This window comes from Balaenoptera physalus (assembly GCF_965194825.1).
Source record: "Balaenoptera physalus genome assembly, chromosome: 8".
Taxonomy (NCBI): domain Eukaryota; kingdom Metazoa; phylum Chordata; class Mammalia; order Artiodactyla; family Balaenopteridae; genus Balaenoptera; species Balaenoptera physalus.
In genome coordinates this window covers 16,178,314-16,204,755 of record NC_138887.1, presented here as the reverse complement: position 1 = coordinate 16,204,755, position 26,442 = coordinate 16,178,314, and the positions used below count along the sequence as shown (strand labels likewise).

The window sequence follows — 26,442 nt, the reverse complement described above, 5'->3', positions numbered from 1 at the left end:
GTGGTTTAAAAGCAAAGAAACCTGGAAAATTAATTCTTAATTTTCCTACTTGACATGAAATTAATAGTGTAATTTCATTTGTATTTAAATTATAAACCAAAGAGAAAATATCTATTAATTTAGCTTTCAGTGAATTTCAAAATGTGGACTACAACTTATAAAAATTTAATACATAAATTTTAAAAATCTGTTCTGGTAGATTGCAATCTAAAAACATATTATTTGCTAGAAATTATCTTCCTAGGAAAAAAGCATTAATTTCTAAATAGATATTGTAGAAAGCATATGACATAAATTCTAAATCATTTCATCTTGAATTATTTACACTGTTTTGATTTTTAAAAAAATATATTCAGAGGTTTAAAAGGGCTAAACCACTAAATTAGAAAGAACTTTCAATACCAGGATATATCCATAAAAATCTTGAAGCTCCAAAAAAAATCTAGTAGTGTAAGAACATTCTCTTTATAACATTTTCCTCAAAAACAGATCACAAAATGATTTAGAGATCTTGGTTCAGAAACTGCTCTTCAATGACCCAAGATATATACCATCACTTACTCAAGTTTAAAATTTTATGAAGATTTTAAGGATTATTATTTGGGCCTCAAATCATTCTAAAAATCCTATACTTTTTATAAAGGTTCTACTGCCACTGATAATTATTTTAACTAAATAATACTCTTATATTGTAGTTATATAATTAGCAAAAATACCTGTTTACAGCTTTATAACGAAGGAAAAGACTAAAGAAATTATAGCAAATATAGTAAATTTTACGTGCTATCTTTGTAATTTATGACATATTTTCCTTAGAGTATTTTTACTTCTCTTTTGTCCTAGAGTTCCCAAAATTGTAGGGTCATGAGTTATGTTGGACTTTCCAAAGAAGACTGATCTATTCTGAATACAGATGAGTACACTGAATCCCAAGAGGGACTAAATTTTTATTCATAAATATCACCTTACAAGAAAAAACATCAACTAAACTGTAAAGTTACATTAAAATTTATAATAAATGTAAATATGTATGTGTGTATTGTGTATGACTACTGTCTTAAAAAACATAAGAAGAATATTTGGAAGATCAATCTTCACTGGCTTTATTTTAATTAAATAAGAAATATTTTTAAGTAAATGAAAAGGATGAATACAATGAAAGCATATATCCCTATTCCTCATAATCCTTTTTAGTTAGAAATAATTCACATGCATTTAAAACCTGACCCAGTGTTCATCCAGTATAATAACTGATTGTTGACAAGAATTGATATGTGAGTTTTTATGTAGAAACTTTGCCCAATGCAGCAATATCACAACAACTTTCATATATAACATACAGCAGTCTTAATTACATTAATTAATTATATTCATCGTGCTACACATTACATCCCTAGTACTTATTTATCTTGTAACTGGAAGTTTGCACCTTCTGACTGCCTTCATCCAATTTCCCCTTCCGGGCTCCCCTCTGGCAACCACCTGCTTGTTCTCTGTATCTATAACTTAATTTCTATTTTGTTACGTTTATTCATTTGTTTTTTAGATTCCACAGTATTTGTCTTTCTCTGTCTGACTTGGTTTATATACTGTTACTATAATATATCACAGCCACAAGCAGGACTATGTACTGAGTGCTATGAATCCTCCTAGCAAATCACCAAACTTGGGGGTGCTTTTGGAGATCCCCAACACAGGAAATAAAATATTTAAAATTCTGAACTACAAAGTAAACTATCTACACCACGATGATAGAAACTTAGAGAATCTTTTTCATTGGAGCACTAGGTGTTAAGATTTAATGAACAGAATTTCTGGTTATTCCATTCATCACTATCAAAAACATATCAAAATGAATGAATAAAATGTAGAGTCAGGGATTTTTATGCATGGAAGGAATTCTTGTGGCCCACGAGGCCAGTAGATTGGTAGATGACAGAAGGGAGACTTTAGAATATGAGAAAATAATACATTAATGTGCTTTATAGGAAAAATTAACAACTGAATGGATTGTACCATCTTCAGAGAAGACTTTATAAGGCATTATAACAACCACTAATTAAATCTCTTATATACCAAAAATTTTTATCTTATTCTCTATCGGGACTTTAAAACACTTCTACAATAAATCATTTATATTATTAAAAAATGGAAAATTACTATATGCATTTGAGAAATTATTCTATAAATAGTATTAGCTAGCATCTACTCAATAAACAAACATGCAAACAAAATTTGTGGTTGTCAAGAAACATACTTCCCTTTAGCTCTCTGACATGTAGCCTCTCTGTCAGACAGGAACACAAATAATGCTGGCTCATTATCTTCCTGCATTCTTTCATAAAGAGATAAAAATACTTTCATTTAAACATACCTTAACTATTTCTTCAATGAAACAAATGTGAGAGACAGGGTCTCTCTTCTTGGCTAATATTTTTTGCAGATGTTGTACCTAAAAAGGGGGAAGAGAGGGAGAATGTACATAACTGAGTATTTTCAAATGAAACAAATATTAAGCATAAGCATTAGAAACAGAAAGGGAAGGGAAAAGACATTTTGCTAGAGCCCTTACATATATTATAATTAGCTAATGTAGGTATTTTGAACTCTCAGAGATTTTAAGAAACCTGCCCAAGGTCCCACAATTTAGAATAACCAGGAATTAACCCATAATTAATGTTATTTTCACTCTCTCAAATATTTACCTGGCCACAAACAGTAAAAATATGATCCACAAGTTTCTCCATATTGGTCCAAAGGGAAGCACGAAATGCTGCAGTGTTTCCTGGGGCTGGCATGGTAGATCGTCCAGGTGCCCCTGTTTATGAGCAACAGAAAAACATGAAAAATAAAAATTTCCAAATATAATAAAATGTACTGATATGTTATTATGAAAAGCACACACAGGCTAAAAGATGAGAAGTTCCTTTTTGAAGAAATTATAATTTCTTATAAATGACATAAAAAAGAATCTTAACCTTTTGTGTTTAAGAAAGGAAAATACGATCACACACACACACACACACACACACACACACACACACACCCAGGAAGGATAATACAGAAAAGAGGAATTAATAAGAAAGGTTTTCTAGAAGGGGAGTTGAAGAGGTGGGAGGTAGTATCAGGTAAAAGGAACAGGGATAGAAGCAGTGAGTCTCTGTGGACCATACAAACATCTTATATACTGATGTTTCAAAATAAATTTAAATTTTAAAAGAATGAAAAAAGCAAACTCTAAAACTAAATATAAACAAATACAGAAACACATAAAACTAATGGTACTTCAAATTAATAATACAACCACCACACACAGGAAAATAATTAATTCAAGTAATTTTTAATTACAGCATCCTGACTTTAGTAAGATATATTTTAGGGGCAAAAAGAATCGCAAAGAAATACTGTACTTTACTTAATAGATGTGTTGCTTGATAGTAATATTGAAACTAAGTCTATTTTAGAATGGCGCAAATGAAGGTTCTCACTAGAAACAGAACAAAGATACAAATGTGTAATGGGGATTGGAGGTATTTGCCAATTCTATTCACTAAAAGACAGAGAGACGACAACTCCTTAATAGAAATGAGCATGTCTGATATCCAAATTTCAATCTCTATGCACCATTCCCCAATAAAAGAAACCAAAGCTTACTGAAGAAAAAAGTGATTCCATACCTGGAGCGGTAAAAATAGAAGGTGAACCTGGTGCATACTGGGCCAGAGAGCAAAAGAAGCGTTCAAAGTTTGAGGAAAGAAGCATTCCGGAAGTTGAAGGAAATAACAAGATGGTGAATTGTTATTCTAGATAATAAAGATATTACAAGGAAATAAAACTAGAGACCACTACTTCATGAACATAGATGTAAAAAGCCTCAACAAAATATTAGCAAATAAAATCTAAAAATGTATAAAAAGAATTTTACACCATAATCAAATGGGATTTAGCCCAGGTATGTAAGCCTGGTTCAACATTCAAAAACCAGTTTACAGGGCTTCCCTGGTGGTGCAGTAGTTAAGAATCAGCCTGCCAATGCAGGGGACACAGGTTTGAGCCCTGGTCCAGGAAGATCCCACATGTCGCAGAGCAACTAAGCATGTGCGCCACAACTACTGAGCCTGCGCTCTAGAGCCCGCAAACCACAACTACTGAGCCCTCATGCCATGACTACTGAAGCCCACGCACCTAGAGCCCGTGCTCCGAAACAAAGAGAAGCCACTGCAGTGAGAAGTCCGCGCACCACAACAAAGAGTAGCCCCTGCTCACCACAACTAGAGAAAAGCCCGCGTGCAGCAACGAAGACCCAACACAGCCAAAAATAAAATTAAATAAATAAATTTTAAAAAAAACAGTTTACATAATCCATCACATAAACAGACTAAAAAAAGAAAAATCACATTAATACATTTGCTCACAGTTGACAGAATTGAACAACCATTAATGGTAAAAACTCTCAATAAACTAAGTATAAAGGGAATTTTCTCAACTTAATAAAGACTATCTATAAGAAGCCTGCAGCTAACATCATATTTAATGATGAGAAATGTTCCCATCAAGATCAGGTACAAGGCAAGAATGTCCCCTTTCACCACCACTTTTCAACATTATACTGGAAGTCCTTGCTAATGCAATAAGGCAAGAAAAGGAAAGAAAGGTGTATACTGGGAAGTAAGACATAAAACTGTCTTTGTTTGCAGATGATACGATCATCTGTGTAGAAAATCTGAAAGAACCAACCAAAAAAGTCCTGGAATTAATCAGTGATTATAGCAAGGTTGTAAGATACCAGGTTAATGAACATAAGTCAATTGCTTTCCTATATACCAACAATGAACAAGTGGAATTTGAATTTGATAACAAAATACCATGTATGTTACCCACCGGCCAAATGAAATACTTAGGTATAAATAAATCTAACAAAATAGGTACAAAATCTTTACCCATGTTCATCGATGGAAGAATCAATATTGTCAAGATGTCAGTTCTTCCCAATTAGATCTATAGATTCAATGCAATCCAAATCCAAATTCTAGAAAGTTAGTTTTTGGATATCAACAAACGGATTCTAAAGTTTATATCGAGAGGCAAAAGAACCAGAAGAGCCAGCACAATATTGAAGAAAAAGAACAAAGTTGGAAGACTGACTAGCCAACTTCAAGACATTCTATAAAGCTACAATAATCAAGACAATGTGGTATTAGCAAAAAAGACAAATAGATAAACGGAACAGAATAGTGAGCTCAGAAATACACCCACATAAATATAGTCAAATTATCTTTGAAAAAGGAGCAAAGGCAATAAATTCGGCAAAGGTAGAATCTTCAGCAAATCATGTTGTAATAACTCGATAACCACATGCAAAAAAATGAATCTAGACATAGACCTCACATACTTCACCAAAATCAACTCAAAATGGTCACAGACCTAAAAGTAAAATGCAAAACTATAACACTCATAGGAGATAACAAAGGAGAAGACCCAGATGACTTTGGGTATGGCAATGACTTTTTAGATACAATACCAAAGACATGTTCTATGAAAGAAGTAACTGATAAGCTGGACTTGATTAAAATTAAAAACTTCTATTCTGGGAGAGACAAATAATCAAGAGAATTAGAAGACAATCCTTAGACTTGGAAAAAAAGATATTTGCAAAAGACACATCTGAAAAAACTGCTACCCAAAATAAAAATTCTTACAACAGTAAGAAACCCACCCAATTAAAAAATGGGCCAAATACCTTAACAGACACCTCCCTCACCAAAGAAGATGTACAGATGGCAAATAAGCATATGAGAAGGTGATCCATATCATACAGCATCAGGGAAATGCAAATTTAAACAACACTGAGATACCATTACATATCCATTAGGCGGCCAAAATCTGGAACAGTGATAACACCAAATGCTGGTGAGGATAGGGAGCAAGAGAAACCCTCATTCACTGATGGCATGAACACAAAATGGTAAAGCTACTCTGGAAGACAGTTTGGTGGTTTCCTACAATACTAAGCATACTCTTACCATACAATGCAGCAATTGTGCTCTTTGGTATTTACCCCAAGGAGCTGAAAACTTATGTCCACACAAAAACCTGCACAAAGATGTTTACAGCAGCTTTTGTTCATAATTGCCGAAACTTAAAAGCAACCAGGATGTTTCACTAGGTGGATGGATAAACTGTAGTACATCCATACAGTGGAATATTATTCAGTACTAAAAAAAAAAAAAAAAAGAGCTATCAAGCCATGAAAAGAAATGGAGGAAACTTAAGTGCTTATTACTAAGTGAAAGAAGCCAATCTGCAAAGGCTACATGATGTAGAATTCCAACTATATAACATTCTGAAAAAGGTAAAACTATGGAGACAATAAAAAGATCAGTGGTTGACAGGGCTGGGAGTGAGGAGATGAATAAGCAAAGCTTAGAGGATTTTTAGGGCCATGAAAATATTGTTTGATATTATAATGATGGAAATACGTCATTCATTATAAATTCGTCCAAACTCATAGATGTAGAAACCTAAGAGTAACCCTATTGTAAGCTATGGACTTTGGGTGGTTATGTCAATGCAGGTTCACCAACTGTAACAAATGTATCACTCTGCTGGGGATGCTGATCATGAGAGAGGCTGTGCACGCGTTGGGGTGAGGGTATATGGGAAATCTCTGTACCTTCCTCTTAATTGTGCTGTGAACGTAAAAATACTCTAAAAAAATAGTCTTAAAAAATAAAATTTTTAAAAAGGATGAATGAATAAAGTGGAGGTCCTTAAGTATACCCCTTCGTTCCTGGTCTCATTTTCCTTGCTCTCTCCCCAGAGCTCATGTTATTTTGAAATTAATGATTATTATTACAAGGCATATATTTATACATTCATTACATATGTATGTATGTAAAGCAATACATAGCACCGTCTGTAACGTTCTTAGGCTTTAAATACAGTATGATACTGTATCTTTCTGCAACTCGCTTTTTCATGTAAGGGAGCTGAGAATTATCTATACTGATAAAATTTATTAATTTAAATATTGTATAGTAGTCTATTTAATAAATAAGCAAGTTTATTCATTTTTCCAATATAGGAAAGATTGTTTTCAATGTTTAACTATTATGAATAATAGGAATAAAAATTCTTATACATATGTGCCAGAGTTTCTCTAGGGTTTACTCTTAAAAGAGAAATTATAAGATCATAAGGTATACCCATTTTTAACCTCAGTGAGCAGTTTGATAAAACTGAATAAAATGCTTGAAACATTTTATTCTCCTACAGTCAGAGTACAAGAGTTTCTGCCCTCATCCAACATTTAGTTCTGTTTTAGATTTAGATTTTGCCAATCTCATGACTGAGAAATAGTATCTTGCATCATTTGTTTTTCCCTAATAACTAGTTCATATCCTCTAAAAAGAGGCTGAACATCTTTTCATGTTTACTGGATATGTTCTTCTGTGATCTGCCTATTCATATTCATCTATTTTTTTCAATTGGGTTATTTATCTTTTCCTTAGTGAATTATAAACTTTTAGATACATTTTGGGTAACATGTGTTCCCATATAATTATAATAATGTTATTTATTTTGTAAGTTTTGAAACAATCTTACACATATAGAAAATTTTAAAGTATAGTAAAAAATATTTTTCCCTGAATCATTTGGGAATAAGTTACTGACATGAGGCCCCATCACCCCTGAAGGCTTTAATGTGTATTTCCAACAAAAATGACATTCTACTACATAATCTCAATATAACCAACAAGATCAGGCAATTAACATTAATCCTGCCAATGTAACATTTTAAAAAATAAAAATAGCAATGATCATTCTTTTAAAAAATAATGAAGAGTAGGGTTTCTACATTAAATCATGGTATCCACTCCTCAACAGATGATAATAAGGCTTTTAAACTCTTTATTCTTTCAAAAAAAGGGAGCATACATTAGCACTGACAGGATGTGAATAATTGCTTTCATTTTTTTCCTATTCTTGACAACAAGAGGGAATGAGATTAAACTGCTTCTGGAAATTTAAACATTAGATCAAACTTTTTGAGAATAACTGCTGGGAAAAGCTGAGAGTAAAATCTCCTCTGGCAATTTCTTTTCAAAGCTCTCCTTCTGGGATGGTCTTAATACAGACCTATTCAGAGGCTAGGGCTAACCTTTAAAAATCCCTTTAAGATCTAAAATTCTTTTATCTCTTTTTATCTAGTGCAAATTATTTATGAGGGACATATATTCTGTGTTATTTAAGGTTATGTTTATATAGCAAACATAAAAATAATAATCAATGACTGCAAATATTTTTTAGTATTAGCCCTATATCAAGAACTGTTATTAATTTTACATGTATTACCTATTCTTAAGGACAACTCTGTGGTATTAGAGTATCTTGTTCAATAGAAAAATGAGAGAAAAACTGGAGGCAAGTGGTATAGACAACACTTTGGGGAATTTTTCTATAGTCTGAATAAAATAAGGTGGTAAAACTGAAGAAAGAAATTGAGTCAAGATAGATTTGTTTGACTGTCTTTAAGCAGAAGAAGATACAATAGCACGATTGCATGTGATGGGAAGGAGACATAATGAAGGAAAAACTGATGATATGGTAGAGAGAGGGGAATGTGAAAGCAACACCTCTGAGTGATGGGATCAAATGCAAAAGCAGAGTACTTGGTCTCTGCTAGGAGCAAGTACAGTCCATCCATATTAACAGGAGAGAAGAAAGATTTTAAGGAGACAAATGCTGAGTTGGTGTTGCTTAGAAAAATGAGAGGTACACAGAATATGTAGTCTTTCATGTCCATGAAGTGTGTTATATATGTGAATGTCATCATCGGGTATCTTTTGGCAGGAAAAGGGTTGGGACTGCTACCTTGAATCTACCTGTTTCTGGTTTTCTTTAGATTTTGTTATAGCTGTAATGTTCCCAAAGCTTTTATCAGCTTCTATCTCCACATTTACCCGTTACTGCTCCTGAGTACGAGAATTATACAAAAGCCCAGAAAGATAAAGTAGAGACTGTATTTCCTTAAAAAATATTTTCTGCCTCAATAAGAAGTACATGTGAGGATAAGGATTTCAGAAAGAAAAATATGTTCCTTTTTTTTTTCTTGCATCTGTTTCCTCTGAACTAAATGAAGCCACAGTTTACAGATTTTATCTAGAAGTTCTGAATATACCAATTGGCCAGTTCAACTCACTGATTAGACAAAAAAAGTTATAAATAAATTCTAAAACATAATTTCTTCTCTCATTTTCTGTCTACTAAAAAATGAGTCGTTAGATTACTTTGAAACTTGAATGCTTCACATACTATTCAAAGGACTTTTCAGTTATAAATAAATAAAGAAGCTAAAGATAAACCACATCCATACCTCTCACAGCTGACTGGGAAGGCTGAGTCAAAACTTTGATGTCTAATGCACTGTGGATATTTTCTTCTATAGCAGCACAATATCCATCCATGACGCTGGTAATAGTATCCTTCAAAGTTCCAAGATTATGGAAAACCTGAAGAGCTGTTCCGACCTGGGTTGGATTCTTTAACAAGGTGGTGGTGGGGTGAGTTGGGAACAGATATAAATAGGAAAACAAACACAAACAACATAACTCTACAACTTTAAGTGGTACTTGAGCAGTTACTACAATATTTTAAAATTATTACAGACAAGAACAAAGACAATGCATTTGGAACAAATATCATTTTTAGTCATTATTTATTTCCTAAAAGACAAAGTTAAATACCATGTGTATGATTTCCTCCTTTTCCCTTTTCCTCCTCCTTTAAAAGGATAATAACAAAATTAAAAATCTGTTATATTTTTAGGGCTTACTTAAAATTTACCCCCAATCCCTACGAAGAGAGCCATGCTGGAACTAACAACAACCCTATATTTGTTTAGAGAATAAATAAATGAATTCTGCAGAGTCAACTGAGGGCTGAGCTAAGCAGACTGATACTATTATTCATTATATTTCCTTCCTTCCTTCATTCACTGAAACTACAAATATCTATAGAGTGCTTACTATGGGTCTATCTTGCTTCTATGTGCTGGAAATACAGTAGTAAATAAAACCAATTGAGTCTCTGCCCGCATGGATCTTGTATTTACTGAGAAATGTATAAAAGGTAAATGTAAGAGAATATCAGGTAGTGATAAACGCTATAAAGAAGGAGGCAGGGAATAAGAATAGAGAATGATGTGGATTATTATGGAGGGAAGAGTCAGAGAATGCATCTCAGGGTGGTATTTAAACGGAGACCTACATATAATGAAATCTATGGAGGATATGGGGAAATACAGATCTGGGCAGAGGTATCAGTGAAAATGCAGAGGTAGAAATGTGCTTGGTAGCTATTGAAACAGCAATTAGGTCATAATGGTGGCTGGAGAAGAGTGACTGAAGCAGAGAGAGGTAAGCAATGAGGTGGGGAGTAGAAACACCATCTATGAGTAGATTAAGTCCATAGTGATATAAATAGGTTGCTGGATGTGTCACTAAGTAAATGACTGAATTAACAAGGCAGATCTTGTACACCAACATATATGTCCAGGCACAAATAGCTGAAATTCCTCTTTCATTTATGATTCAGTGTCTATTATTAAAGGCACATAGTTAAAAAGTTAGATTATTTCATTAACATTTTCTTGACTGTTAAGCTTATAAACAACACAAAATGTTATTTCTGAAATCTATTGGTGTTAGTAATAGTACATGCCTCAGATACACACACACACACACACACAGAGGCAGAGCAGAATCAGCTTAAAGACAATATCAGGAAACATGGTTGGTGAATACCGATACCCATTTTAGACTTTTTAAATATTAAACAAGAAAGAGAAGCAAATGGACATTGTCTCATATTAAAATGTTTTAATGAAAAAATTTTAACTTGTATGATTATAATAGAATTTTATTCTAATATATACTGTCAATTCTGTATCAATGTACTAACAAAGAAAAGGGGAGAAAATAAGCTATTTCATACAAAATTATTAACTGAAAATATGGCGTATAGCACTTTAGTTGTTGTTAGTTCCATTCCATCCATAGTGATTTTTTTTTCACTTTTTAGTAGATATCAAAAATCAAAATTAGGCAGCTGTAAAGAAATTTCCCCTATCACTATTCAAATGTCTATATAATCTAAGAAAGCATTACCTGAGCAATTTCAAAGAATATCTTCACCTTATAATACTAGAATATAGACACATAGTGTAAAATTGTATTTACTGCCTTTATTATCCTCAAAGGATCTGAAAAGCACAGCTTCTCAACATATAGAGTTTCAGTAACTTACAATAATTCTGTAACTTCAACAGCTTACAGTGAATGTACACTGGAAGTTATATGTGTATGTTAATTGAAAACATTTAAAGTCATATTTTACTTGAAAGCTCTAGCTAAAATGGAGCAGTCTTTGTATGTTTCTACTCCAAAAATTATTGACTACCAAAAACTTTCAAAACAGTAACATGTACAGTGCATTATTAAAGAAGCATCCAATATCAGAATGGCTATCATCAAAAAGACAACAAATAAGTGTTGGCAAGGATATGGAAAAAAGGGAACCCTCATGCACTGTTGGTGTGAATGTAAATTGGTACAGCCACTGTGGAAAACACTATGGAGGTTCCTCAAAAAATTAAAAAGAATACCATACAATCCAGCAATTCCACTTCTGGGTATTTACCCAAAGAGCACAAAAATACTAATTCAAAAAGATATATGTACCCCTATGTTCACTGAAGCATTATTTACAACAGGTAAGATATGGAAGCAACCTAAGTGTCATCAACAGATTAATGGGGCTTCCCTGGTGGCGCAGTGGTTGAGAATCTGCCTGCCAATGCAGGGGACACGGGTTCGAGCCCTGGTCTCGGAAGATCCCACATGCCACGGAGCAACTGGGAGTGTGAGCCACAACTACTGAGCCTGAGCGTCTGGAGCCTGTGCTCCGCAACAAGAGAGGCCGCGATAGTGAGAGGCCCGCGCACCGCGATGAAGAGTGGCTCCCACTCGCCGCAACTGGAGAAAGCCCTCACACAGAAACGAAGACCCAACACAGCCAAAAATAAACATAATAAATAAATAATAAATAATAAATAAAAAAATAACAGATTAATGGATAAAAAAGATGTGGTATATACAATGGAACATTACTCAACCATAAAAAAGAATGAAATCTTGCCATTTGTGACAACATGGATGGACCTAGAAGGTTTATGCTGAGTGAAATAAGTCAGAGAGAAAAAGACAAATACTGTATGATCTCATGTATATGTGGCATCTAAAAAACAAAACAAATGAACAAGCCAAACAAAAGACAAAATGACTCACAGAGCAAACTGGTGGTTGCCAGAGGGGAGTGGGATTGAGGGGTTGGATGAAATAGGTGAAGGGGATAAAGAGTTACAAAATTCCAGTTACAAAATAAGTAAGTCACAAGGATGCAATGTATAGCATAGGAAATACAGTCTATAATACAGTAATAACTTTGCATGGTGACAGATGGTAACAAGACCTATCGTGATGATCATTTAGTAATGTATCTGATTGTCAAAACATTATGTTGGGGGCTTTCCTGGTGGTGCAGTGGTTGAGAATCTGCCTGCCAATGCAGGCGACACGGGTTTGAGCCCCGGTCTGGGAAGATCCCACATGCCGCGGAGCAACTAGGCCCGTGAGCCACAACTACTGAGCCTGCGCGTCTGGAGCCTGTGCTCCGCAACAAGAGAGGCCGCGACAGGCCCGCGCACCGCGATGAAGAGTGGCCCCCACTTGCCACAACTAGAGAAAGCCCTCACACAGAAATGAAGACCCAACACAGCCATAAATAAATAAATAAATAAACCCAAAGTTTAAAAAAAAAAAAGTTGTGCCATTAAAAAAAAAAAGCAAGGGAATACTCTAAAAAAACAAAAAAAACAAAAAAAAACATTATGTTGTACACCTGAAACTAACATAATATTACACATCAACCATACTTCAATAAAAAAGCATCTAACATAATATTTATAATAACTATAATTTAAACTACTTATAAAAATTCTAGATGTAATTTTAAGCTTTCTAATTAACATGACCACTTTTTCTATTAATGCCAGTTATTTATATTCATAGTTTTATATAAACATCATTTTTTAGTTGGGAAACTATAAAAATGAGAATTTAAAATTAAATTCTTTAACATACAGAGGAATGTGCACATTATGTAGGCATAGCTTTATGAAATATCACAAAGTGAACATATCTATATAACTACCACCTAGACCACAAAACCAAATATTAGCAGAACCTCTGAATCTTTTGTGGCTTCCCCAACTGCATCTTTCCAAATATTATCACTATCATAATTTCTAACACCATTCTTTAGTTTTACCTGTTTTTAAATTTTACATAAATAGAACCATAAAGTATTATTTTGTGTCTGGCTCCTTTTAGTCAATATCTTATTTGTAAAATTCATCCATGTTGCTGTATGTAGCAGTTGTCGTTTTCACCACTGTGGAGTATTCCAGAGTAGAAATTTACTTTAGTTTATGTATCCATCCTTCTGTTAACGTATATTTGCATTATTTCCATTCTTTAGGTATTTTAAATAATGCCTCCATGAACATTCTAGCGCACAGCTTTTAGTGAACGTATGTATATGCATTTCTGTTGGCTAAGAGTAGAACTGCTGGATCACATGGTATTTGTATGCTTAGTATTTGTAGATACGGCCAATTTTCCAAAGTGATTGTACCAATTTATACCCTGACCAGAAATATGTGCTCCCCAATCCTGCCAAAATTTAGAATTATCATCCTCTTTAATTTTATCTGTACTTTTGAGTGAGCACTATTGTTTTAATTTACATTTCCATGATGGCTAAGGAGTTATCCCTTCTTGCTTATTAATTACCCATTTGGATATATTCTTTTGTGAAGTGCATATTCATCTCTCTTGTCTACTTTTCTCTTTTTTTTTTTGTCCTTTACATATTTGTACAAGTTGTTCATATATTCTGGGTGTAACCACTTTGATGACTGTATATACTGCAAATATGTTCTCCCACTCTTAAGAAGTCCTTTAAGGCAGAGAAGTTCCTAATTTGAATGCAGGCCATTTTATTGACCTTATTCTCCATGGTTAGCACTTTCAGTATCCTGTTTGAAAAACCTTCCCATTCCACATTCATGAAGATGTCTTTCAATCATGAAAATATATTTCTTTCATGAAGTTATCCTCCAGAACCTCTATCGGTTTACGCTTCACATTTAGATATACAATCCACCTGGAATTAGTTTCTGCATAATGTGAGACAAGAGCCAAGATTAGTGTTTTTCTGTATGAATATCCGATTGACCCAGCACAATTTATTTGAGCAAACAAAGAAGCAAATGATAATCTTTCTCTCCTCAATCTCAAGGGCTACCTCTGCAATAAGTCAAGTTTCCATTTATGTGTTTTTGTTTCTGGACCATCAATTCTGTGCCATTTCTCTGTCCTTACACTAATTCACCTGTGTAAATTATTGTAGCTTTAAAGTAAGTTTTGATAGTCCTCTGCCTCTGTTTTTATCAATTTGTTATAGGCTACTCTTGGTTCATGGTACATCCATATAAATTTTATAACAGGCTTGACAATTTCCATTTTTAAAAAAAAAGGCCTGTGGAACTATGGGTTTGCACTAAGTCTACAGATAAAATTAGAAAAAATGGAAGTCTTTGTAATATTGAGCTCTCCAATCCATGAATATATTATCTCTCTTCATTTATTCAGGTCCCCTTTAATTCCTCTTAATATTATTATAGTTTCTGTAAAGGGATTTTACATATCTTTGATTTTTATTATTCCTACACATTTGATGTTTTTTGATATTATAAATAGTAATTTAAAATTTTTCTGTTTATCTGTTGCTATTATATTAAAAATACCATTGGTTTTTCTAAATGGAATTTTACCAAGCTTTCAAAACTCAGTCATTAATTCGTTTATTTGTAGATTGTTTTGGATTTGCTATACATAAGATCATGTTACCTCTGAATAATCTTTATTTTTTTCCTTTCTAGTCCTTCTACATTTTATTGCTTTTTCTTATAACCCTGGTTAGGAGAGTCAGTAATCTGCTGAGTAAAAGTGATAAAAGTGGATTAATGAAGTTCTATTCTTGGTCTAAGAGTATTTTTACACAGATTGATGCTGAACTTTATTAAATGTTTTCTCTCTTTTTATGTGTTGAGATCATCAATTTTTTTCCTTTACTGAAGAAATTACATTACACTTCTAAACTAAAGCTATCTTGGTCATGATAAATTACCCTTTTTAGATATCCCTGACTTACATTTGCTAATAGTTTGTTTAGTATTTTTGCATCAATTTTCAAGAAAGATAGCTATTAAATTTTCTTCCTCATGATATCCTTATCATGATTTCACCTTTATACTGGCTTTATAAAATAATCATGTAAGCGTTGCCTCTTTTTCAATTCTGATACAGAGTTCATGTAACATTAGTTTATTTAAATGCATGTGTAGTCAGTTCAGTTGAGATGAGGTCATACTGGATTATGGTGAGCTCTAAATCCAATGACTGATGTCCTTATGAGAGAATAACATACACAGAGACACACACAGTGAAAAAGGTCTCTTGACAAGAGACAGGGAATGGAGTGACACAGTAACAAGCCATGGAACTTCAAGCACTGATTGGAGCCAAAAGAAGCTAGGAAAAGACAAGGAATGATTCTTCCTTAGAGCCCTCAGAAGGAGACTGACCCTGCCAACACCTTAATTTGGATTTCCAACCTCCAGAACTATGCGAGAATAAATTTCTGTTGTTTAAAGTTACCTGGTTTGTGGTAATTTGATATAGCAGCCCTAGGAAATCAATACAGAGGGTTAAGAGCAACGGGGAAAAAATACATATGCTTGCAACCCAAATGTCCATTGAATGGATGAAGAAAATATGTATTCATATAATGAAATATTACTCAGCTTTAAAAAGGAGAGAAATCCTGTCACCTGCTACAACATGGATGAACTTTGAGCATATTATGCTACGTGAAATAAACCAGTCACACAAAAAATTACTGTGTGATTACATTTTATGAAGATAATATTATTTATATATTATTTATATGAAGACAAATTCACAGACAGAAAGTAGAACAGTGGTTGCCAGGGGCTGAGGGACAGACAGGAATAGGAGTTGTTGTTCAATGGACACAGAGTTTCAGTCCAGCGAGATGAAGAGACTTCTGGAGACTGGATGAGCATTAATGTGAATGTACTTAACACTAATGAACCCTGATGGTGGTAAATTTCATGTTATGTGTATTTTATCACAATTTAAAAAACCCATATGCTTGGAGTTCATCTTCTTTGATAGGTTTAGGAATGAGGCCAAGGACTCTGGATAATTGTGATAAACCTAATTTTTCTACTGTAGTCATCCAGTAAGGCCCTATTATGAACCAGGCATTATTTTAGGGGCTTTATACACGTGAGGTCTAATCCTTCCCAACAAAACATTCAAAATAGTTGTACTGTTCTCTACTGAAAGACAGAAACTGAGGAATAGAGAAGTTAGCCGAAGTTCCAAGACAACAAAGAATAAATGGCAGAGCAAGGATTCAAACATTAAAATGTCTGCTTTTAAAGTTCATGCTTTTTCCAAATAACAATGGTTATTTGCAAATAACCGTTAGTACCAATTAAAGTCTGATTTTCTTTAAGCAGTAAAATAAAGTTTAAAAGTAAGTAACAATGACCAATAAATGCTATCTTTTTACTTTGCTAATAAGTAAGGACATTTTTTTAAAACTTCACTATCTACTATCATCACTTCATAAAAGAAAGGTTATTTAAATAACAAGAAAAATAGGGGGGAAGTTCTCAGAGTAAGTCACTACCTTGTTTTTATTCTGAATTTTAATGAGAACTCATAAAACCTCAGCATGATTGCTACCAACCTACAGGTCAGTGTCGGGAAACCTGTACTTATGTTACCTTTCTGTACAAATAAACAGGTTGGCCAATCTTGCTTGCATACAATATCCTCAAGTTTAAAGTCTCCCTGAAAACTGCCCACGAAGAAATTCCTTCTTTCCTAGTACCCTGGGGCACTGTGTTCTCTGGGAAGTTTAATGGTTTTAATTCAGTGGCAAACAGTTAATCAACTCCTTGCCTCACCTGGCTCCCCACTCTCTGCTGCAAATTCCAACTTTAGCAGAGTTTAAATCAGTAAAATCATAAATTGCCCTTAATAGGATCCTCTTTCTCATCCCACAGGTAGTCCTTGCAAATACAATGTGAACACTTCAATTCACTGCTCATCTTGCAACTGCCTGCTTTGTGGGCCTATTTTCTCAGTGCTCCAGGATCAGCTCTAGGACTTCTCTGTTTCCTTACACCACCTACCCAACCACCCCTCTTTACAAAACCAGACCCATTCTAGGTACTTTGTGCCCTTGCGAGGTCTGCATTCATTGCCATGTCCCATCCTGATCTGTGGAAACAGTATACTATATGGAGAGGCCTTCTCCCCTAGACAGTAATGCTTAAAATGGCCTTCATATCCATTAATTTTCTTTTGTCAACAGAACATAAGTAGAATAACTATTACAATGCTCATTTCACAGTTAGGTAACTAAGGTACCAAGGGGACAGGCCCACAGCTGGTTACTGGCAGGCCAGTTTTAGGCCTCGGCCCCTTCACTCCCTATTCTATACTCTGCAACAGGTCATCCTGTCACCACCTGTCTCTACATCTCCAGATATACCAGTTTTGCAGGTATTTGTAAGAGATCTCAAAACAAAGTAACCACATTTGAAAAAGACCACGCTTTCTAGAAAGAGATAAACTACTGAAAAGGTAGCAATGTCTTCTAGACAATGTCTTCTCTTTAAATGAGAGAGTCAATATTCTAGGAGCAATTTTTCTACAAATTGTCACTGTGACCTTCAATAAATCACTTAACCATATATGAAATTGCCCAACTTCAGAAACTGTAATATAAAATGAGATGAAAGACCAGGTAATAGAGTAGATCTACTTCATAAGTAGATGATCAAGACAGATTTCTACGTCTTCAAAAACATTTCGGGAGATGGCACAACCATTTGCTTTATTAAACTAAAATTATTTCTTTTGCTTTGGAAACAAATATGGATGATGTCATTTTTTTCTTTCTTTTCCCACAACTCTGTAGCATACACGGGAGGAAAATAAAACCACACAAGAATACAGTCAGAAAAGAAGCACAGTTGTTTAGGATCCCTAAAAAGCTTGCCAAAACAGGAACACTGTATCCAAAGCAACAGCTGGCACTCAGCTAATGGAACACAGAGATAGCAAGACTGCTGTAAAGACTGTGCCATAAAATAGCAAGCAATGTTCTCGCGTTAACTAAGCTATAGTTAATAAGAGATGACCTCTGTGAGCATAAATACAGTACTAAATCAAAAGTTTGATAGGATTTTAAAAGCTTCATATAATTGAAATTAGAAATGGAAAAGGTGACAGAATTTGATTTAATTAGAAACAAAATGCAAAAATCACATAAATGTTCAAGACCAGGATTCCACTCTGCAAGGATCAAATAATCCTTGTATCACAAAGACTAACGATCACATTTTACTTTTTCCCCTAATGAACTAATTCTTTAACAGTTAAATTCTTTTTCTTTAGGTTTCATATATAAAAGAATACAAGGAGCCAAGGGAAGGAAAAGGACAAATAAAAGAAGATAAAATTTCTTGCTGCTATTCTGCTGTTTTGGTTATTAGGAGGTTTCAGGACTACAGTATTTCCTCAAGGTTTGATTAGTAATCCATTTCATACTCAATTAAAATAAGACAAAAAATAAGTACCCCCAAAATCACATTAAAAAGGGGGGAGTGATGGAGAAAGGTGGGGAGGGAGATGGTGAGGGAAATGATCTACAAGTCCCCAACCCGGTTTCCCGAAAAACATAGAGGTTATAGTGAGAAAAATGCAAAGTCAGTTCAAGCAAAAATTCAAAGAACAGGTATCTTCCACTATGTAGACAATCCTTACTGCTGGGGGAAAAAAAAAAGCTTATTATTTTATTTTTTTATAGCATAGAAAGGATACAGATCTAAGAATTTTTATCACAAAGAAGATAATTCTTTAAACCACTACCTCCGAAGACTACGTATTTAAAAAAATTAGGCTAGTTTTCAGGTAAATTTAAGACAAAAAGCAGAGCACCTTAATCATGCACAATAACTGAGGAATTCTAAGATCCAAATATTTTATTTCTCCAGAATAGTGTTAATAAATTCACAACATCTTATACATAACAAGTATATAATAGGCCAAAATATTTAAGGCAGTTTATAGTAACTGTGTGCCCTAACATGATACATACACTGGACACTTTTTTTGAAGCTATGACATGTCTAAAACACTGAAGACTTTATGGAGCCCCATGGGAGATTACAAGTACTGAAGGAAGAGAGAATCGCATTAAATAACGTAATTTAAAGGCAAGAATTATATTAGCTACCTCGGTTGTGATCCAGAGCTTACCAGTGGCTTTTCTGATTCAGTAGCATGGAGCCCACTAATGCTTGATATGTACTTCTCAGCTAACCTAATATGATTATATCAGAACCTGTTAACAATCAGCAGTCAACAGTGCAAAACCCAAATGAAATTAAGAAACTAAGAAGAACATTTAATAGCGCAGTATGATCTTATCAACCAAAAATCACCTTTATTCTAGCGCTTTTTGAAAAGCAGCAGAAAAAAAGAAGAGCTACAAAAAGGCATGGGGAAAATGAGAGGAAAAAGAAAAAGAAGGAGACAAAAGAATGAAAGTGAACATGGATTGGAAGAGGAAGGTTCTACAAAAAAACGAAGTAATAACACAAAGAGCCTAAAAAATGGAGAAGGTAAAGAGATGATCAATACACAGAAAAACGTTCTTTTAACTTCCAAATTCTTTATAAAATGAATCTTGAGAGCATAGTCTATATGAATTTACAGTTTGGTATTAAGTAAAAGTTTTTAAATGATGCCAATACTTAGAATAATATTCCCATCCTATAAGATAACAGCAGATAATATTTCAAGGACACTAAAAATGTGTTTAATAATAAAATGAATTTTATAGGAAAATAAAGGTAATCATGAGACATTAATGTTGCAAGCACCCAATCTCACTCTGTTAATATAAATTTTTAACTTAAATGTATATATGTGGCTTACTTTTAAATAAAGCAATACAATATAATAATTTCAGTCATTCCGTGCTTTACCAAAGATATTTATCGCAGGCATTATTAGGTATTCCCTAAAATTCATTCCCTCCTTCTTTCTTATTACTAAAATCCTAATTTTCTCCAGGGGTGGCAGTGTGCACTGCAGTAGGCAATAGTTCTTGAGTAGCTTAAGCCAATGTTTACAATTCTGTTCCTCTTTCCAGATACTTGCTTTCATAGTCCTCCTGACAGTTGGGGTGACCGTGAGACCCGTATCTGGTCAATGAGACATAAGGATAGGTCCACTGGAGCAATTTTGAAAAAGGATTTTGTAACGCTGCCTTTTGGCTGGCAGCTGGCACTGCCCCATCTCCACTCCGTGAACGTGGATTAATGCCTGCAGTGTGACAGCTATCTTGTGACCGTGACGTGACAAGCAAGGGGACACTAAGAAAGGCAGAATGGAAGAAAGACCTGCATGCTTGTGAAGTAGGCTGAAACAATATTAGCACCACCCACATCCAGACAAATCCCTATCTATTTAAGCCACTGTTGGTCTAGCTTGTTGTTATAGCACTATCAGTCTCATCCAGTACCAAACTGATTAAAACACAATATATAAAAAAAAATGAGGGACTTCCCTGGTGGTCCAATGATTAAGACTTTGCCTTCCAATGCAGGGGGTGTGGGTTCAATCCCTGGTGGGGAAGCTAAGATCCCACATGCCTCGCAGCCAAAAAACCAAAACATAAAACAGAAGCAATACTGTAACAAATTCAGTAAAGACTTTAAAAATGGTCCACATCCAAAAAAGAAAAAAAATTCTAAAAAAAAAAAAAAGAACAGAAACATGAATCTATAACAATACTTTGAAAAAAAGAAAAACAAATGAGAACAAAAGTATGCCTCATTTGCTACCTTGGGTGGTGATTTGTTATATAAACTCATTACTCTGTAAATTGGTAATAAAAAATGCAAAATTTAAACATTTATCCATCATTTTAAAAAGGAACTGCAGTTCAGGGTAACCAAATATCCTTAATTAATGAGTGAAAATTCTTCTTTGCAAAAGAATCACGGCTAACAAATATAAACTAATAATAAAAATAGAAAATTACTTTTTCACAATCTCTGTTGAAAAAAATAAAAAGATTTAGGCAAAAATCATCAACAGATGTTAAAACCATGAGGAGAAAAACTGACAGAGAATTAAATATTCTCAAGGTGCCAAAATATATGCAAATTCACAATGAAGTAATTCAGTGAAGGAAAAAAATAATCTTTTTCAACAAAAGGTGCTCGAACAACTGAATATGTCTATGAGGAAAAAATGAACCTTACATTGTACATAAAAATTAAACTTAAAACGTAAAATTATAAACTTCTAAAGGAAAACATAGGAGGAAAGCTTTCCAACTTTAGGGTAGGCAAAAATTTCTTATATAACATGCAAATGAAAACATGGATAAACCGGCCTTCAGCAAAACTAAAAAATTTTGCTCTTCGTAAAAGATGATGTCTTTTGAAAAAAATTAATAAAGTTAATAAAAGCCTAGCAGGACTGATCAAGAAACAAGAAACAGCAACAAGGATACATTGTACAGAATAGGGAAATATAGCCATTATTTTGCAATAAATTTAAATAGAGTATAATCTATAAAAATACTGAATCACTGTGTTGCATGCCTGAAACCAATATAATATTATAAATCAACTATACTTCAATTTTAAAATAATTTTTAAAAACAAACAAGAAACGATCCAAAATATAAAAATAAAAAATAAAAGAATGATGTCAAGGGGGAAAACAAGGCAGCATTATTCCTAATAGCCAAAAACTGTAACCAACTGAATGTCCATCAACCTATCAAGACATAAACAAAGTGAGTAGATCCATAGGTTGGAACATTACTCAGCAGTAAAAAGGACTATCTGTACTTGCAACAACACAGATGAACCTAAATAAAACACTGTGCTAAATGAAAGAAGCTAAATACATAAGATTACCTACTGTATGGTTCCATTTATATGACACTTTTAGAAAACAGCAACTCTATAGACAGAAAGCAAATCAGTGATTGCCTGGGTTTGGGGGTGGGAGGAAGAACTGACTGCAAACAGGAAGGAGGGAAATGCTTTGTGGTGATAGCAGTTAAAAAAAATAAATCTGGGGTGTGAGATGGTTGCACAAATGTATAAATTTAGTAAACTCATCAAACTATATGCTTAAATGCACAAATGTAAATTACACCTCAATAACAATGCTAAAAGAAAAAAAGGCAAGCCATAGGATGGGAGAAAATATTTACAATTCACACTAGTAACAAAAGACTGGTACCCAGAATACATTAAGAATTCTTACAAATCAATAAGAAGACAAAGACCTTTCACTATTAGGCATTTGAAAAGTTGGTCACATCAGCAATCAAGAAAAGGCAAATTAAAACTACACTGAGAATCTACTATACCCCTATTAAAATGGCTAAAATTTAAAAGACTGACAACATCAAATTTTGGTGAGGATCTAGAGGAACAAAAATTCTAATCTACTGATATGGGAATGTGAAATGATAGAACCACTTTGGAACTAGCAGCCTCTATAAAAAGTAAACATATCATTCTTTGCAAAAACCCAACCATTCTTTGCCTTAGGTATTTACTCACGAAAAAGGAAACATGCTGACACAAAGCCATGTATCTGTTCATAGCAGCTTTGTCTGCAGTATCCCTAAACTGGAAATAACCCAAATGCTTGTCAATAAGTGAATAGATAAATGTACTTCAATACAATGTAATGCTAACTACCAATAAAAACAGGACCAAACTACCAATATACACAACATGAATCAATCTCAAAATAACTATGTTGAATGGATAGAGCCACACACAAGAAAGAACACACTGACTCCAATTATATAAAACTATGGACAATGCAAATTAATCCATAGTGATGGAAGGTGGTTGCCTGGTTCTTCATTTTTTTCCAAACTACAAAATAAAAATTTTAGTATTTACTATTCTAATAAAAAGCCAGCATAAGATTATCTAAATTGAGTAAAATAAAATAGAGTTATCCAAGTACAAAAGTTCTGAATTTTTGAGAAACGGAAAACAACTTACACATAGGTTAAAGAGTGATTACCAAATTTTAACCAAAGAGTAGTGACAGAATTCTATATGACATACAATGGAAATTCAGTCAGTTAATGAAAAAATTATTCACAGTTCAGTGACCTGAAAAACTATGGAAAGCAATAACACCAAAAGACCTTAAGGCTGAAAGCAGACAGTTAATTAGATGTGAATCTACACTGCAAGATAGCAATAAAGTAACGAAGCAACTAATGTTACTGTGGATTGTTCATGAAAGAGACTATATCAAAGAAAAAGAAAATAACATGTCTGGCGCTTCCCTGGTGGTGCAATGGTTAAGAATCCACCTGCCAATGCAGGGGACACAGGTTCGAGCCCTGGTCCAGAAAGATCCCACATGCCGCAGAGCAACTAAGCCCATGTGCCACAACTACTGAGCTGCGCTCTAGAGCCCACGAGCCACAACTACTGAGCCCACAAGCCACAACTACTGAGCCTCTGTACCACAACTACTGAAGCCCACGTGCCTAGAGCCCGTGCTCTGCAACAAGAGAAGCCACCGCAATGAGAAGCCCGTGCACCACAACGAAGAGTAGCCCCCGCTTGCCACAAGTAGAGAAAGCCTGCACACAGCAACGAAGACCCAACGCAGCCAAAAATAAAATAAATTAATTTTAAAAAAAAGAAAGAAAATAACATGACTGTATAATATAGAAACGAGAAAAATATTACCACTTTACATTCGGCATAAAACAAAAACACAGAGAACCACCATATGATAATTAAAATATTGCAAAAGAGGAAATGGTGCTGGGAGGAAGAAAGGATGGAAGGAAGGAAAATGGTAAAGCGCCCACCATGAAGAAAATACAACCATTTAAAGCACACACTTAAGGTCCTTAAAGGGCAAGATGGCAAATATTTTAGGTTTTGGAGGCCACATAGGCTACATATGGTCTCTGCTGTATATTGTTCTTTCGGGTTTTTTCCCCCAACCATATAAAAATGTAAAAACAATTAGCACTTGAGCCATACAGAAACAGTCCACAGACTGTACTTTTGCCAATCCTTGATTTAGAATGTTAAATAAGAGTTCAAATTAATTCCCACTCAAAAAAAATATTAAAAAAATAGTAAGCACATGCTAAACAAGACTAATAAAGCTTTAGGGAAAACATTTAGATGATCAGTTTAAAATCTGAGGAAAGCTAACAGTGATAAGAGCAAACAGATGAGGGGCAGGTGGCAAATTATCCACTGAGGCTGGTAAAATAAAGAAAACACATGAAACCTTTAGATCTGTGTAACTTGAAGAGCTCTTACTATAATCACCCTTTACATATTTTTTAATTGAGGTATAATTGACATACAACATTATATTAGTTTCAGGTATATAACATAATGATTTGATATTTGTATATATATTTGTATATATGTAAACTAGAAGTTTGTATCTTTTGGCCCCCTTCACCCATCTCACCCATCCCCTCAAATTATTTACTGCGTGTCAGGAAAAATGCTTCGTATAAGAGTTGAAAAATTACTGGAACTTTATATTTAGTAAATGCAAAAACACTGGGACCAAATATACAAAAGGAGTTTCTGTAGATTCAAATGATGAGATCTGTTCTAGAATTCATGAGACCAGCCAGGAAAACTAGCAGCTAACAATAGGAAAGCTGGACCTCTTAAAGCAGATATTCAGCTTGACAAATCAACTGACATTGAGTCTACTATTGGTGTTTGTTGGGCACATAGAGAAGAAAAGGATCACAAAAGACTTGTTGCATGCTGAACTACCATAACTAATCAACAGGGTCAACTTAGCCAGGAAGTTCCTTTTGGAGTTTGAGAAAATGCTTAACTTCCATAAATCTTCAACACATTTGAATTGGTACCCTCTCTGTGCTAAAAACAATTCCGAATTTTTAACTACAAAAGTAAAAAGGGTTCATAACATCATAATCACTTCCTGTATGCTATGTAGGCATTTATTTAGTGAACTTCAATTCTACTTTGTCAACTTAGAGAGACTCTGTCTAGATCATGCTATCATGGTACTTTTAGCTGACAACTGAAAAGCACCTGTACTCTGTGTGGACCAGACAGAGGAGGCTTTCTGACTTAGGGAAAAGGCAGGTTCGTGGATGTTTGCCTCCCAGTACTGACAACAATTACAACAGGGGAAATTACAGCCCAGCACAGAGCTGAAAGACCCTCTTCCTTGACTTTTAAAGACATATAAGCACATCATCTTCCTCCATCCTGGAACCTCCAGAAAGTCCTGCACTTGTTTATTGGAAAAGCTTATAATTCACAAGTTAAAGCCATCTTTCTAATTAAAATGTAATCATTTCACTGTGGGGGCCTGGTATCTATGGTGATGCAGGAACTCGTCCAGATCAAAATCTCTGTCACCTATTTTTGAAAGCTAGTTACAGCTTGAGGTAATGGAGTCTGCTGCAATCTTGAAAATACCGTAAGGTTCTCTCTTTCTTTGTCTGGCTTCTTTCAATGAATCTCAGGATCAGCAAAAAAGAGAAATAGGAATCAAGGAAGAGCTGCAGATGGTCCCAATGTTTGGGACAAACATTGCCTGTCGAATTGACGAATGCTTTTCTAATGTGATGATAATGGTATGCTTCACCAGAAGATGAACTCTGGGTCATCAATCCTTCCAAACATTGTGTAAAGAAAGTGGCAGTGGTATCACTACAAACCTCTTCCATATAGACATAATATGGCTTTGTGAAGTCATAAGTTTACTTATAATTTTCTACTGTAAGAAGAAAAAACAGTTCCTTAGTATCTAAATAATTATTTAGTTTATGTCTTCCAAGACATAAATTTTGTAATACTGTAGTGGAGACTTTGTAAGGCCACAAAGCTATTAAAACCTACAAATGAATACAGCACATTTAAGCAATTAACTAGGGAAAAAACAGTAATGATCAAAAACAAGTTATCTGCATTTATTTAAAAATTTTTGGTTTCGGAAAAAGAATGCTACAAAAAGAAATTACACTAATTTTCTTTTAGTAAATTTAAGTTTTACAATTAATTGATATTGAAAATGATGGTCCCAACTATATACTCAGTAAAAGAAGATCACTAATATTTTTGAGAAA

General features: G+C 34.1%; 1 protein-coding gene across 2 annotated transcripts in view; it reads right to left on the bottom strand.

Annotated features, from left to right (window-relative positions):
• The window catches only part of COG5 (component of oligomeric golgi complex 5), a 282,079-nt gene that overhangs the window by 114,741 nt on the left and 140,896 nt on the right, over positions 1–26,442 (bottom strand). For both annotated transcript variants that reach the window (XM_082473463.1, XM_082473464.1), the window contains exons 8-10: positions 9,377–9,542; positions 2,706–2,818; positions 2,375–2,452 (exon numbers count right to left, since the gene is read on the bottom strand). In XM_082473463.1, the coding sequence (XP_082329589.1) occupies positions 2,375–2,452; positions 2,706–2,818; positions 9,377–9,542 (357 nt within the window). The remainder of the gene's footprint in view (positions 1–2,374; positions 2,453–2,705; positions 2,819–9,376; positions 9,543–26,442) is intronic.